This window comes from Ursus arctos, chromosome X, assembly GCF_023065955.2.
Source record: "Ursus arctos isolate Adak ecotype North America chromosome X, UrsArc2.0, whole genome shotgun sequence".
Classification (NCBI taxonomy): Eukaryota; Metazoa; Chordata; class Mammalia; order Carnivora; family Ursidae; genus Ursus; species Ursus arctos.
In genome coordinates this window covers 4378383-4391992 of record NC_079873.1, presented here as the reverse complement: position 1 = coordinate 4391992, position 13610 = coordinate 4378383, and the positions used below count along the sequence as shown (strand labels likewise).

General features: G+C 46.9%; 1 protein-coding gene across 7 annotated transcripts in view; it reads left to right on the top strand.

The window, feature by feature from the left end:
* Positions 1 to 13610, top strand: part of LOC130541809 (pseudouridine-5'-phosphatase-like) — a 584313-nt gene that overhangs the window by 56663 nt on the left and 514040 nt on the right. For 6 of the 7 annotated variants that reach the window (XR_008958517.1, XR_008958518.1, XR_008958516.1 and 3 more), the window contains one exon: positions 6411 to 6640. Coding sequence is in view for 4 of the 7 variants with exons in the window: in XM_057309956.1 (XP_057165939.1) it covers positions 6411 to 6640 (230 nt within the window). In the remaining 3 variants the exon portion in view is untranslated. Of the gene's footprint in view, positions 1 to 6410; positions 13025 to 13610 lie in introns of those variants that run through there. The other variant, XM_057309955.1, reaches the window with a different exon arrangement.

The following is a 13610-nucleotide window of genomic DNA, read 5'->3' as shown; positions in this document are numbered from 1 at the left end:
CTTCCCTGTGTCTCCCAGCTTCTGAGGGCTCCAGGCATCCATTGACTTGGGCTGCATCCCTCCACGTTCTGCGTCTGTCTACACAGGGCCATATCTCTGTCTCTCCTCTTCTCTTACAGGGACACAGTTGCTATGGTCTGAACGTTTGTGCCCCCCACAACATTCATAGCTGGAATCCCTAATCCCCCAGTGTGAAGGAGGAGAGCTGTCAGGAGGTGATCAGGTTATAGGGGTGGAGCCCTCACCAATGGGATTAGTGCCCTTATAAAAGGCTAGCTCACCCCTTCCACCATGTGAGGATACAGTGACAGGTTGACCATGCTCCAAGAGGGCCTCGCCAGTGTCGGAATCTGTGGTGCCTTTATCCACTTCCAGACTCCAACTTCCAGAACTCTGAGAAATAAATATGTTCATAAGCCACCCAGTCTTAGGGGTTGGGTTCTAACAGGCCAAGCTGACTAAAAGACTAGCCATTGCATTTAAGGCCCACCCTAAATCCAGGGTGATCTTTTTTTCTCAAGGCCCTTAATCATAGCTACAAAGACCCTCTTTTCAAATAAGATCATCAGACTAAGAGTTAGAACTTGGACATATCTTTTTGGGGTCCACCAGTCAACCCACTGCACTCGATCCCAGGCCTTTGATCTGTAACACCAAGGTGTTAGCCTACCTGCGTTCCTGGCGATTGTGAAAGCCACCTTCCAAGAGTGGCAGTATACCCAAGCCCCTTGCACGTGGGTGGGTCGGGGTGAAGAGGGGCCCTACGCTGTCACCAGAATGCATGTGTAAAAGCTAGGCTGGCAGAGCCGTACACAGTGTATGTGGTCCCAGGACAGCATCAGTGTCTGTTTGGTTATGGGTCGATGGTGGCATTCATCAGCTGGCAGCACCGTCTTCCTAGGTCTGAGTCCAGAGATTTCTACACTCAGCAACACTCCACAGTTCCTAATGGCAGGCACATTTCTGTACGAGTTTCATCTCCCCCGTATTGTTAACTCCTCACTGTAGGTCTTTGTGTTTCGGGGCAAGTACTAAACACAAGGCCAGAGCTGGTGGCATGTCCACGGATATATCCACTCAGTGCGTGAATTCCAAAGAAACACCTTCACTCGTGTCAGCTCTCCGTCTTTCCTACATCTTTCCTCTTCCAAATCCATTTTGATGGCAGCATCCGTGTTCTCTGTCATCAATCTTAGGTCTTTAGGATGAAGTAAGAGGAAAAGCATTCTTCCTATCCAGACTGCTGATTCTTCACATTCGTATTTCTTCCCCTATAGATTAATCCTCCAAGAGCTGATTCTTTGTAGCAAGGGAGATCTGTCTTTCTGCCCTTCCCTTAAAGCGACGTCAGCACACCAAGGGCCAGAAGCTGTTAGCTGGATTTCATTTATATACTTAATTAACCGGCTTCTCTGCAGGGCAGAACTCCACTTATGTCTTTAGTCTTTTCCTTCTCAGGGGCGGTGACTGCAGAAGAGAAAGCTGGTGTACAATAGTTAAAAGATACAAACATTTTTTTACGGAGGCAGCCAATTATATATCCAGAGATCTGAATGATTTCTTCGTGACTGTACCCTCAAGTTTTATCTGATGATCATGACAATGGCCAACATGTATTGGGGGCTTCCCGTCGTGCCTGTCAAGTAGCCACCAGGTGATTCTATGTGCATGACCGTCTCCTTGCACTCCCGTATAGCCGCTCCATGTGGAAAATGGATCATTGGCCTTTGATGAATGATAACATGGAGTGTGAAGAGGTTGCATGTTTGCCTGGTGTCCCACCCGGAGGACTGCGGTCACATCCTTCTCTTGGGTTTCATGTTCACACTGGTCTCAGCCACTTTCAAGACGCTCAGTGCGCTGTGGCTGATTGAAAAACAGTCCTGCAGAACCATTGTGATTCTCTCCCCTGTCAATACAGATGTTCAGTACGCACCCTTCCATATAGGTTTGTTGCTGTGCCTCTGTGTATGCATACAACTGTATACATTGGGTACGTGACAGAACAGGCACAGAACTACAAATGTTGACGGGATTAGCTAACATGATAGAAACTATATTTGATCTTTTTGTAAATGAATAGCACAAAAGAACATTTTCAGCAAAACTTTCTTTTCCCATGTGTTTTAGACAGAGCCAGATGTTTAAATATGCTCCATTATTTTTTTTTTTACTCTCGGTTTATTCTTTTCTTTTTTTTAAGATTTTATTTATTTATTTATTTATTTATTTATTTATTTATTTATTTGACAGAGAGACAGCCAGCGAGAGAGGGAACACAAGCAGGGGGAGTGGGAGAGGAAGAAGCAAGCTCCCAGCGGAGGAGCCTGATGTGGGGCTCGATCCCAGAACGCCGGGATCACGCCCTGAGCCGAAGGCAGACGCTTAACGACTGCGCTACCCAGGCGCCCCAGTCTTGGTTTATTCTTGTGTAATCTAGTAATTTGAAAATCTTGTTTTAAATTCATATTATTTTGATACTGTGAACATATTTAAGGAGAAACCTCGCTAAAAGTGCATGCGGGATACTAGGAGGGGAGGCTGGTAGGTGAAGCTGTCCCACTCAATGTCAATCACAGAAAGAATGATCAGTTATAGCCGGAACAGAAGAATCCTCAACAAGAAACAGTCACCAGTTACAGGCCCCAGCAGGGAGAGGTGTTCTCTGCCTCTTCTATTAGAAACCTACCTCCTCTGCAACTCAGCCAGTGAGAAACCATCATTCTGGACTCTTGCGTTACCCCGTGGACTTTTGTTCAAAACAACCCCTCCAACTTGCTCCTCCTTCTCTGTAAAACAATGTCCCTCTCTTTTGTTTGTTGGACTTGCCTGTGGTTTTGCTGTAGCTTGCTTCTCCTGGACTGTGCTTCTCTGCTGTTCCCAAGTCAGCCCATGTTTGCTGGTACAATGACTGAGTTTTATCTTTAAGGTTAGCAGTACTCACCTTGAATTACTATATCCAGACAAAATTTTGTCATTAGCTCTATTTTTATCATAAGCATCCTTTCCTGCCGCCCACCAGTTAAGTAAAGGTTTTTAATTGAAATTTAGCTAATAGGTGTAATCCATGATATTCATCAGTGGTTGTTGCAAACTAATTGAGTGTTTTGGCATTTCCATCCTTTCAAGTAATGTATTCAAACTGCGTGGAAACTGATTATGTGGAAGACTGGCACTGGTTGAAACTGTGTTTAAATGCAAAGGTGTTACCGTGAGGTGTATGGATCTGTAGTTTTCTTGTCTGACGTTTCTCCAGCTCTGGTATCAGAAATATTTGGTCTCATGAAATCAGTTAGAACACGTTCCCTCCTATTTTCTGAAGTTTGCTCAGAATTGGTGTTGTTTCTTTCTCAAGTGTTTGTTGAAGTTCACCAATGAGGCCATCCAATCCTAGATATGAGAAGGTTTTTTAGCTAACAAATTCTTTACTAGGTATAGGGCTGTTGAGGTTTTACTGTCTTCTTGAGTGAGCTTTGTATCTTTCAAGAAGTCTGTCCATTTTATCTAAGCTGTTAAATATATTGGCATAAAGCTACTGATAATATTTTTTAATCCTTTTAATGAATTTAAGTGATGGGCTCTGATTACTCGCATTGTTAAATTTCGATCTTCCTTCTTTTTTCTTGATCAGTTTGGCTAACAATCTGCTGATTAAATTGAACTTTTCAAAGGACCACCTTTTCGTTTAATTGATTTTCTGTATTCTCCTTTATGCTATTTCATTGATTTCCTCTCTTATTTTTTTCTTCCCTTTCTTTTGTTTGCTTTTTTTTTTTTAAGATTTTATTTATTTATTTGACAGAGAGAGAGCCAGCGAGAGCGGGAACACAAGCAGGGGGAGTGGGAGAGGAAGAAGCAGGCTCCCAGTAGAGGAGCCCGATGTGGGACTCGATCCCAGAATGCCGGGATCACGCCCTGAGCCAAAGGCAGACGCTTAACGACTGCGCCACCCAGGCGCCCCTCTTTTGTTTGCTTTAACTTGATTTTGCTCTTTTCCTTCACTTTCTCAGGGTGAAAGCTTAAATCATTGTTCTTCTTTCTTCTAGTTTTTAAATGGGACAACTTAGATTACTGGTTTTAGACCATCTTCTTTTGTAACATAAGCATTGAGTGCCATCAGTTTTCCTCTAAATGTTTTAACCACATCTCACGAATTTTGATATGCTAGCTTTTTGTTCTGTACAAAAGATTATCTCATTTTCCTTTGTGACTTCATCTTTGACTCATGTCTTACATAGAATTGTGTTGTTTAATGTCTAAATATTTTTTCCCCACATACCTTTCAGTTATTGATAACTATTTTAATTCTTTTATGGTCAGGGAACATATTTTGAATGATTTCAATTACTGTAAAATGTTTTAGAATTTTTTATAGCTCATGGACTCATGTTCTATCTTGTTGAATGTTCCCGGTGCACTTGAAAATAAATTGTATTCTGCTATTTTGGGTGAAGTGTTGTATAAATGTCAATTCAGTTAAGTTGCTTGGTAGTGTTTTTTGAAGTCTGCTGTATCCTGCTTTCTGTCTACTTGTTCTATCAATTAGTGACAGGACTATGAAACCTCAGTCTGTTTCTCTATTCAGTTCTATTAGTTTTTGCTTTATGTGTTTTGAAGCTGTGTTGTAAGATACATACACCTTTAGAATTATGTCTTGTTGATCAGTTGACCTACTTGTCGTTATGAAGTGTACCTAGTTATCTCTGAGACTCATCACTCCTTGTTTTAAAGCACCCTTTTCTGCTTTTAATATAGCTAACCCTACTTTTGATTAGTAGTTACAGAATATATGGTTTTCAATCCATTTATTTTTAAGCTGCCTGAATATGATATTTAAGTAAGTTTTCTGGGCATAGTTATAATGTTTATGAAGCTTCTAGAAGGTCATGATCTCTGTAGATGGTATGTAACTGGATATCACTTTTTATTTTTTGCATTAGGATAGTCTCTAACGTGGGCGTATTTATAATGTTTCTGAAGCTTCTAGAAGGTCATGATGTGCCAATTCCTTCATCTCAGCCATGTCTCTGGTCATTTCTATTGATTGCTTTTTTTCTCCTGGCCATGTGTTGTATATTTCTGCTTATGTGTAGGCATGGTAACTCCTGATCGGATATCAGACATTGTGAATTTCACATCCACCGGAGTGCTAGGTTTTGCTTTCTTTTACATCGTCCTGGCACAGAGTTAAGATCCACATTTTCCTTCGAACATCTCAGGAGTATTCCTCTTAAGGGTCAAGTGCTCACAGTATTTGTTGTCTTTGTGAACAGCTTTAGCTGTTTGCAAAAAATGAATGCGTCAGTCTTTTCTCTAGTAATTAAGAAAGTAGGGACATCGCCTCATGCAGTTACTAAAACAGTAATGATTATACGGTTATTTAAAATACTGTTTTAGGGGCGCCTGGGTGGCACAGCGGTTGAGCGTCTGCCTTCGGCTCAGGGCATGATCCCGGCGTTCTGGGATCGAGCCCCACATCAGGCTCTTCCGCTATGAGCCTGCTTCTTCCTCTCCCACTCCCCCTGCTTGTGTTCCCTCTCTCGCTGTCTGTCTCTATCTCTGTCGAATAAATAAATAACATCTTTAAAAAATAATAATAAATAAAATATTGTTTTAGATAATTGATGCTGCGTGTGGATTTAGACATTACTGTCATACTCGACAAAGGTTTCAGGGTGGAGAGTACTGTTGTATTCGGCACGTTTCTGATAACCAGCCCTCTCTCAGCTGGCTCTGTGAATACTGGTGTTCCCTGTACTTAATCCAGCAGTTACTGAGGGTGTGGGAAGTGTTCCTTCCATGTGATGCGTTGCTGCTCTTTGGCTCAGCCGCGTTCAGCAAGGTCTGTTTCAGCCTCTGTTCCCTTATCAGGTAGCGTCACAGCTTTCCTTCAGCTCTGGCCTTCGTCCTCAGCCTCTGGTAGAAGCCCTTTCAGGATTTCCTCTCCCCGGCTGTGTGACGAATGATTGAATCGCTTTCAGTAGCATGGCGAGTTTTCTCAGAAAACACCAACAGCATAATCATTGCATATTCATTGCTTCAGGAAACAGAACAAAACAAAACACGGTACACCGAGTGCAGAGGCCCCTCCCTGGGCTCACTCTGTCTGGTTTCCACATTTCAACAAAAGAGGACCAGCACACAAAGCAGGGTTTCTTTCCAGTAAAATGCCCTTCTGTTACTTTGGGAAACGCTGTGGCGGAGCCCTGAACTGCTGTTTGAGTTTTGGTTTGAGGAGTGTGTTTCAGAGGCCCCAGCCCCCCGTTCAGATCCTCTGTGTCAGATCGGATCGTTCCTGGGAGTAGGTAGCAGAGTCCAGGTCCCGGAGCTAGTACAGCGTGCCCAGGAGTTCCTGTGGCCCTGTGTGGCCTCCTCCACCTCACCGAAGGCTTTTCCCTTCTCCTCCCCAGGCGTGGAGAAACTGATCCACCACCTGCGAAAGCATGGTGTGCCCTTGGCCGTGGCCACCAGCTCCAGCCACGCCTCGTTTCAGATGAAGACCAGCAGACACAAGGAATTCTTCAGCTTGTTTGACCACATCGTTTTGGGAGATGACCCCGAAGTGAAGACTGGGAAACCAGATCCCGACATATTTCTAGTCTGTGCGAAGAGATTCTCTCCTCCTCCTCCCGTGGAGAAGGTAAGACCAGCAGCGAGGAGAAATGGCAGCGGCAGCCCCGTTGCCCAGTGCACCACCCGGGTGGGGTTTGTCCATGACTGGAGGGCCTTGTGTCCGCTGTGGGAGGGCCACCGTGGAGAGCAGGGCCGTGGCGTGGCCCGGGAAGAGGGACAAGGTCAGATCACGTCAGTTTGTGGGGGACATCTGCACCTGCGGTAGCAGGCCAGCGATCTGGGATGCACTGACGTTGTGTTAGGAAGCTTACGTTTCACCGAACGCCGCCCAGTGGACATTCTGTAGGGAAGGGGGCTTTACTGATGTGGCATGACAGCTTCCTGTTTGCAGTGAGCAGACTTCACGGAACGAATTGGTAGCAACACAACGTAAATCATCAGACCTCACTGCGCTCCCCCCACATGCTTGTCCAGGGATGTTTTCTTACTGCAGGGTTTTTGCTCACAGTGCCCGTGGTTTTATCATGAACTGTGCAGGCTTCTGTGTTTCTGCAGGACGAGGGCACTGGTGGAGTTGCTGCCCCAGTGTGCACTCTCCAGCCATGTGCAGTACTTCCTCATGCAGGGTACACTGTGGAGATGGGGCAAAGCGTGTCAAGGACCGGGAAGTATGTTCAGTGCATAGTGTGTGTTCAGTTGTGCTTCAGATTCTCCTCCCTGCACTGTTACTGTTGGGATGGATAGCTTCGCCTCCACCACGTGCTTACACAGATTCCAGAACTCCAGAGAGACAGTGTTGAGAGGGGGCGGGCCGAGGTCTGACTGTGTGCCCTGCAGATTCCAGAAGGACATGGGGACTGAGTTGAGAGGGGGCAGGCTGAGGTCTGAGTGTGTGCCTGTGCAGATTCCAGAAGGACATGGGGACTGAGTTGAGAGGGGGCGGGCTGAGGTCTGACTGTGTGCCCATGCAGATTCCGGAAGGACATGGGGACTGAGTTGAGAGGGGGCGGGCTGAGGTCTGAGTGTGTGCCCGTGAAGATTCCGGAAGGACATGGGGACTGAGTTGAGAGGGGGCAGGCTGAGGTCTGACTGTGTGCCCATGCAGATTCCAGAAGGACATGGGGACTGAGTTGAGAGGGGGCAGGCTGAGGTCTGACTGTGTGCCCTGCAGATTCCAGAAGGACATGGGACTGAGTTGAGAGGCTGGTTTCTGTTGGTGCTGTTTGCGTGCTATCAGCAGGAAGGGCATTCCTCAGGGCAACAGTGGGGTTCTGTGTTCCTGTTGGTTCCTGTTTTTTGGGACTTTGGATTAGAGTGAGTTAGTTCAGGGAAGAACGTTTCGTGACTGTTCTTTTCTAGCTCTCTCCTCCCCTCACTCACCAGAGAGCCAGAGGTGGGATGCCGGCCCTTTTCTGATACAAGTCACAGGAATTACTCAGAAACCTGCTTCCAAATGAAGCGTAGTGATTTGGGCATGTTTCATGGATCAGTTGTTGTGTTTGTCGTATTCTGTTTAGTTTGGCACGGGGTCCAGCTGGCTGCCTTGACCCTCTGAAGGCAATGAGTGTGTGTGAGTCAGGGGCTGCTCTGTGGTCCATGACACCCGCAGGCCATCGCACACTTGAGTTCATTCCTGACACTCGGTGCACCCCCAGCTCAGGGCTCAGCCCCTCACGGTGCCCCCACCTCTGGGGCCGCCCATGCCACCCACCCTTCTGCCTGGACAGCTACTAATTTGGGGGTGGTTCTTAGGCCCTTTTGTGAGTTTCAGTAGTTCATTAGAATGAGTCTCAGCACTCGGGGAAACATTTTATGTGTATTTTCTGATTTATTACTCAGGAGACAATTCAGGAGCAGCCCCGTGGGGGTGCTGCTTAGGGCCAGGCATGGCTGGCAGGGGGCATGGAGCTCCCATGCCCTCCTGGTGCCCCTGTCCCCGCTCCTTAGTGTGTTCGTCAGCCTAGAAGCTCTAAGAACCCCATGCTTGAGGGGTCTGACGAGGTTTATTACGTAGGCATTATTCATTAAATCATTGCCCATTGGTGATTAAATCACTGTCCTTGGAAGTCGGGGCTAGGGCTGGAAGCCCCATCCCTCTAAGTGTGCCTTGGTCTTTCTGGAACCCATCCCAAAGCCATCTAACGAACCAAGGGTACTCTGTTAATTAGCAGAAACTCGGGAAAGGGGCTTATCTGAAATAACAAAAGATGCTCCGCTTGCTCAAGAAATTCCGAGGGTTTTAGGACGTCTGTGCTGGGAGCCAGTGACCAGGATCAAACATACGTTTTTTATCACGTCTCAGCCATGAAGGATCATTGAGCGATAGCAGTACCACTGATAGCGTGTCGATACACACACGGGGGCTGGTTCACATCTCATCACTGAATCCGGCTCGACGGCAGTTGTGTGACGAGGGACGAGCCCACCGTTGCCGGCTCCCTCAACCATAGAGTGAAAGACGAGCCCCTTTCCAGGGCTACGGGGCCAGATCCAGGGTGCAGCATGGGTCAGTGTCTTCTTTCGGGGCGTTGATACACCTGCGTGCTTGGCATCCTCCTACAAATCCTGTGCGAATGTCTGGTTATTCCTAAGCACCTCGCTTCCTCACGTGCTCTGCGCCTTCAGGTGGTGAAGCCCTCCTGCTGTGAAAGCCATTTTCCTTGTTGGGTGCACGTTGCTGTTGATTGACAAGTGATGTAAAGCCGCTGCTCTGGACAGGCGGGTTCGCAGAGCCGTTCAGAGTCTGCAGGCTCCTGCTTCCAGTAGGACTGTAGGAGCTGATGGAGGCTTCCTGGGATGTTGGCCCTCACCTGAGCTGCTCGTATGGCAGAGGCCGTGAAAGGGAAAACGCGCTACGTTCCTTCCCACGGTACGATAGCCGTCCTTCCTTGGCAAGGCACCCTGTCAGTGCACATGTGGTATTTCCGTGCTTTAAAGCGTGTGGGGAAACAGAGTTGATAGGGAAAGCACGCCCTCGCTCTCATCCTCGCTTCGCATGAGGCCATTTGCAAGGAAACCGTGCAAAGCGGAGACACAACTGCAGAGTGAACACAGAGCTCCCCATATTGTCTGCATATCCCCCTGTTCTTCTCACTGACAATATTTGTTTTAGACTTGTCAAAGAAAAATGAGCAATTGCATATCTTAACAGTAATTTAGCTCGTAAAGTGTTCTAGACATTACCCTTGTTGCTAATCCGTGTTTATTTATGCATGTATTTGTCTTGCAGAAATGAAACCTTTCTTGTCATATTTCTTAGGCAAATACAGTCCAGGTTTTTGGGGTTTCTCATCAGGTGATCTGCATGTGGTGACACTAAAGGAAAATTTGAACAGGCTCCTTGTTGTGGACACAAACTTAATTTTGTACTTGGATTCTTTTTTCTACCTTATACATGAAGTGCTTGCAAAGAGAGTTGTTGAACCACGAGAAGGTCTTTGAACATGTCCCACTGCTTTCTCTTTGGTGCAGCGCCGGCCCAGGAGAGGAGTGCGCCTGCCAAGTTCAAGGGCATTTCTTAGGATTATTAAGTCGCTGGAGAGATTCACAGTTGCCGGCGGGAATTTATTATGCTGTGGGTGTCATCCAATTAATTAGGTACAGTAGTAGTAATAGAAAGGAGGAAAAAACAGGCAGTGTCAAAGGGAGAAATTATGTTGAAGTGTTAGTTACCATTTTACCAGGAGAAAATGCCTAACAAAGCTGGCATGAAACACGTTCTCACTGAAACGATTATTTCTAAGCCGCGCGTGTCATTCTTTTGTGCTAAAACTAAGCAAAAACGGTGCCATCTCCAAAAGTCCCCTCCACCCATCCTCAGCGCTGACGAGTACTCATTGAGTGCCTGCTGTGTGCCGAGGAGGCACGGGGCATGTGTGAGCCCCCCTCGACTGTCCGAGACCCCGTGGGGCACGGTCACCTGTGCTCCGGCTCTCACACCACACGACTTCTGCAGTCTCACAGGCATGAGCGGCCGGGCCCCAAGCCACGAGGTGGGTTGACCCACAAGCTGGGCGTCACCCCCAGGTCCTCAGGGTGTGTGACTTCTCCATTTGAGTTCCTAGCCCACAACGCTGCACATCTCTGGTGCAAAATAAAAACAATGATGGCCTCATGTACATGGGATTACTTGGGTTGACATCTATTACAAGTTAATCCCAAAATCAATTCTGAGAAGCATAGTCGTTACTACCTTGCATATTTCAGTTTCTTGTTAAGAACTGAGTTTCAGGATTGTTGTTTTTTTTTTTAATTCCTCTTATGTTTTCTTTTGTTTTCAAGAAAGTTCTGCACATTAAGCATTTATATACTTAAAGAGTAAAAAGAAAGAACGATAAAGGCATAATAGTTGGTGAGTTCTAATTGGGTGACGTCTTCCTGGTAAAACTAAGACTATTCTCTCAATTACAGAAGGAATCACCTGAGTGGACTTTTCAGTGTGGGAAAAGGCAGTTAATATATTTTACCTGACTTCTTGACAAACAAACATGTTAATTTAAGAACCACTCTCAATACCTCTTTTTACCCTACCATGTCTCTGTCCCCAAAGTCTACGGACAGGCGTGGGCCGTCAACGTGTGTCTGCCATTTTTGGGTCTCTGTGAAGAACTTTACTTCCCAGAATAATGGGAAGCAAGCACATGCATTGCTGTGTCAAATTTAAACTCTACTTGGTGGCCAGGTGAGCTGTGCGGGGCCCTCTGTCTTCTGCGTGATTGGATGTTCCTTAGTTAGCCTTGCATGGCCACCACCCCCGGTAGAGGCATAGCCATGCTGGAGTCCCTCCTGGGAGAGGAGAGAGTCACCACGCCACCGGAGTCTGCCCTGCAGGGACCTCAGGAACCCACAGCCTCCACCATCACTGGCCAGGCCACGTGACCGCTTTCTCCTCCTGTCTCTAATAACCACTGAGCAAATACAATGGCTTCAGGATTATTCAGTGTCTGCTGCAACATGATTTACCAAGCCCTCCCATACTGTATTTAAAAAAAAAAAAAATCCGACTATCTTGAATATTACCTTCACAGTCGTCACTACCCTTTAATTTCTTTTCTTCCACTGAACCTATCTTTGCTTGGTGTCCCTACTGAGTTTGCCTGCTTTTCCAAATTCCACTGTCAGGGAGGAGAAGCGTTTCCTGTACTCTCTTAGGTTCTGTATTGGGTGCCTGTAAATTAAACGGACAAAAGGCCTTAGTAAGAGACAAAACAGATTTTTATTTACTTATGGATGTGGCAGTTCACAGCAAAATATGTGATTCAAGGAGGCAGTTGGAGTCTGGGGCTTATATACCATCTTAATAGGGGTTGGAGAAAGACAGAGGGACACTTTCAGGGGAAAAAATGACCCTCAGGAAAAATAAATGGGCTCTTAGAACAGGTGGGAGATGTGATAGCTTTATGAGTATCTGTGCTGCCGAACTGAGCACGATGTGATGATAGCTTTATGACAATGTCATAATGTTTAGGCGAGTTCTTATCCAGGTGCTGACCTGTGCTGACCTCTCTTCAGCACTAAGAGTCAACTTTCGCTGGTCGTAAAACTCCAGGGAGGGCATGCATGACAGTTGAATGCTTGAGGAGCCTGTGCTTTGAGGAAGATACGCAGAATTCACAAAAACCCTCTTTGTGCAGCTGTTGATTCTCAATTATCCTCAGCTCAGTATAATCTTTGAGCCACTGGAGCCTGTTCTAGACCTCCTTGACCCCCGAAGCGTCCCTCTTTTCCTGTCCCAGCAACCCCTCTGTCACTTCCTGGCCACCTCCTGTGCTCAGCATCTCGCTGGCCAGACTCAGCATCCTTTCCTTGCTGAGCTCCCATGGCCTCCTTGCTTTGAAATTAGCTTGTGTCTGGTTCTCAAACCCTGCCTTCCTCCTAGACCACCACCCCCATCAGGCACTGTGATCCTGTCTGGCCACATCTTTGCCTTGTCTCTCCTGCCTTCTGGTCCATCTACCCTCCAGCCTGTTGAGGCCTCTCCTGGGACCTGCTGCTCTCCTCCAGGTCCTCCCTTCCCGACCACATGGCTCCACTGTCCTGCGGATTCGCCCAGTGACATCCTCAATGCTAAGGACCTCACAAAGGCCCCTTCTCATCTTTCCAGACCTTCGGCAGCATCCCCCTTCCTCCGCTGCTGGCAGCACCCTTGAGTAAAGACGACAGTGCACGGTTGTGTTCACTTTGAGGTGAATGAGGCAGCCGTTCATGGGTATTTGCAATCGTCATTAAGAATGGGCCTGCCCCAATTTGTTCGTGTAGAATACTTATCTAACAGTACCATGTGTGCAGGAATCACACACATCATTACCTGGTGTTCAGTGTAGCCAATGGAACAATGGGAGAGATGTAATCTCCCTGGACAGGAAGTATGACATACCTCCCATGCACACGTGTGCCCAGATCAAATGGGCATTCGCCTTCGTTTCAGAATCAGGTGTGGGTAGTAACTGCTCTCGGTGTTTGCCCAGCATCTTCGCATCGGCCGAAGCGAGGAAGCAGACGCGATGGCAACACCATTTTCCTTTGCCATTACAAAGACCACAACACCATTTTCCTTTGCCGTTACACTGCCAGGAGCTCCGCGCTCTATCTGTGTGCGCCGTCTCTGCTCACTTCTGTTCAGTGTGACTCCCGGTAAACCCATCGCGAAGCCATGAATTTTTTTTTTTTCTCATTCTTGAGATTCATATAGACAGACGCATATATCACACAGAATGTAAACTGCTGAAATGGGGTGCCGGAAGCGACGTTCGCGACCATGATTTGTGACCTACCTGGAGGGGCTCCTTCATAATCTATTCTTATAATGTGGTGCTACCAGCACAACTATGACACAGTATTCTCAGTTGCGTGTGTATTTGTGCACGGGCTTGTGAAATCGGTTTCCGAGAAGGATCGTTCTCATGAGGCCGTCACAGCAGCATGTAGAATATAACCTGTCTGTGTCAAGCCACCACGCTCCCAGGGAGAATGGCACAGGATATCAGATATTTAAAAGGATCCCTCGTATCTCGGATTTCTAAAAAATTCACTGAGCA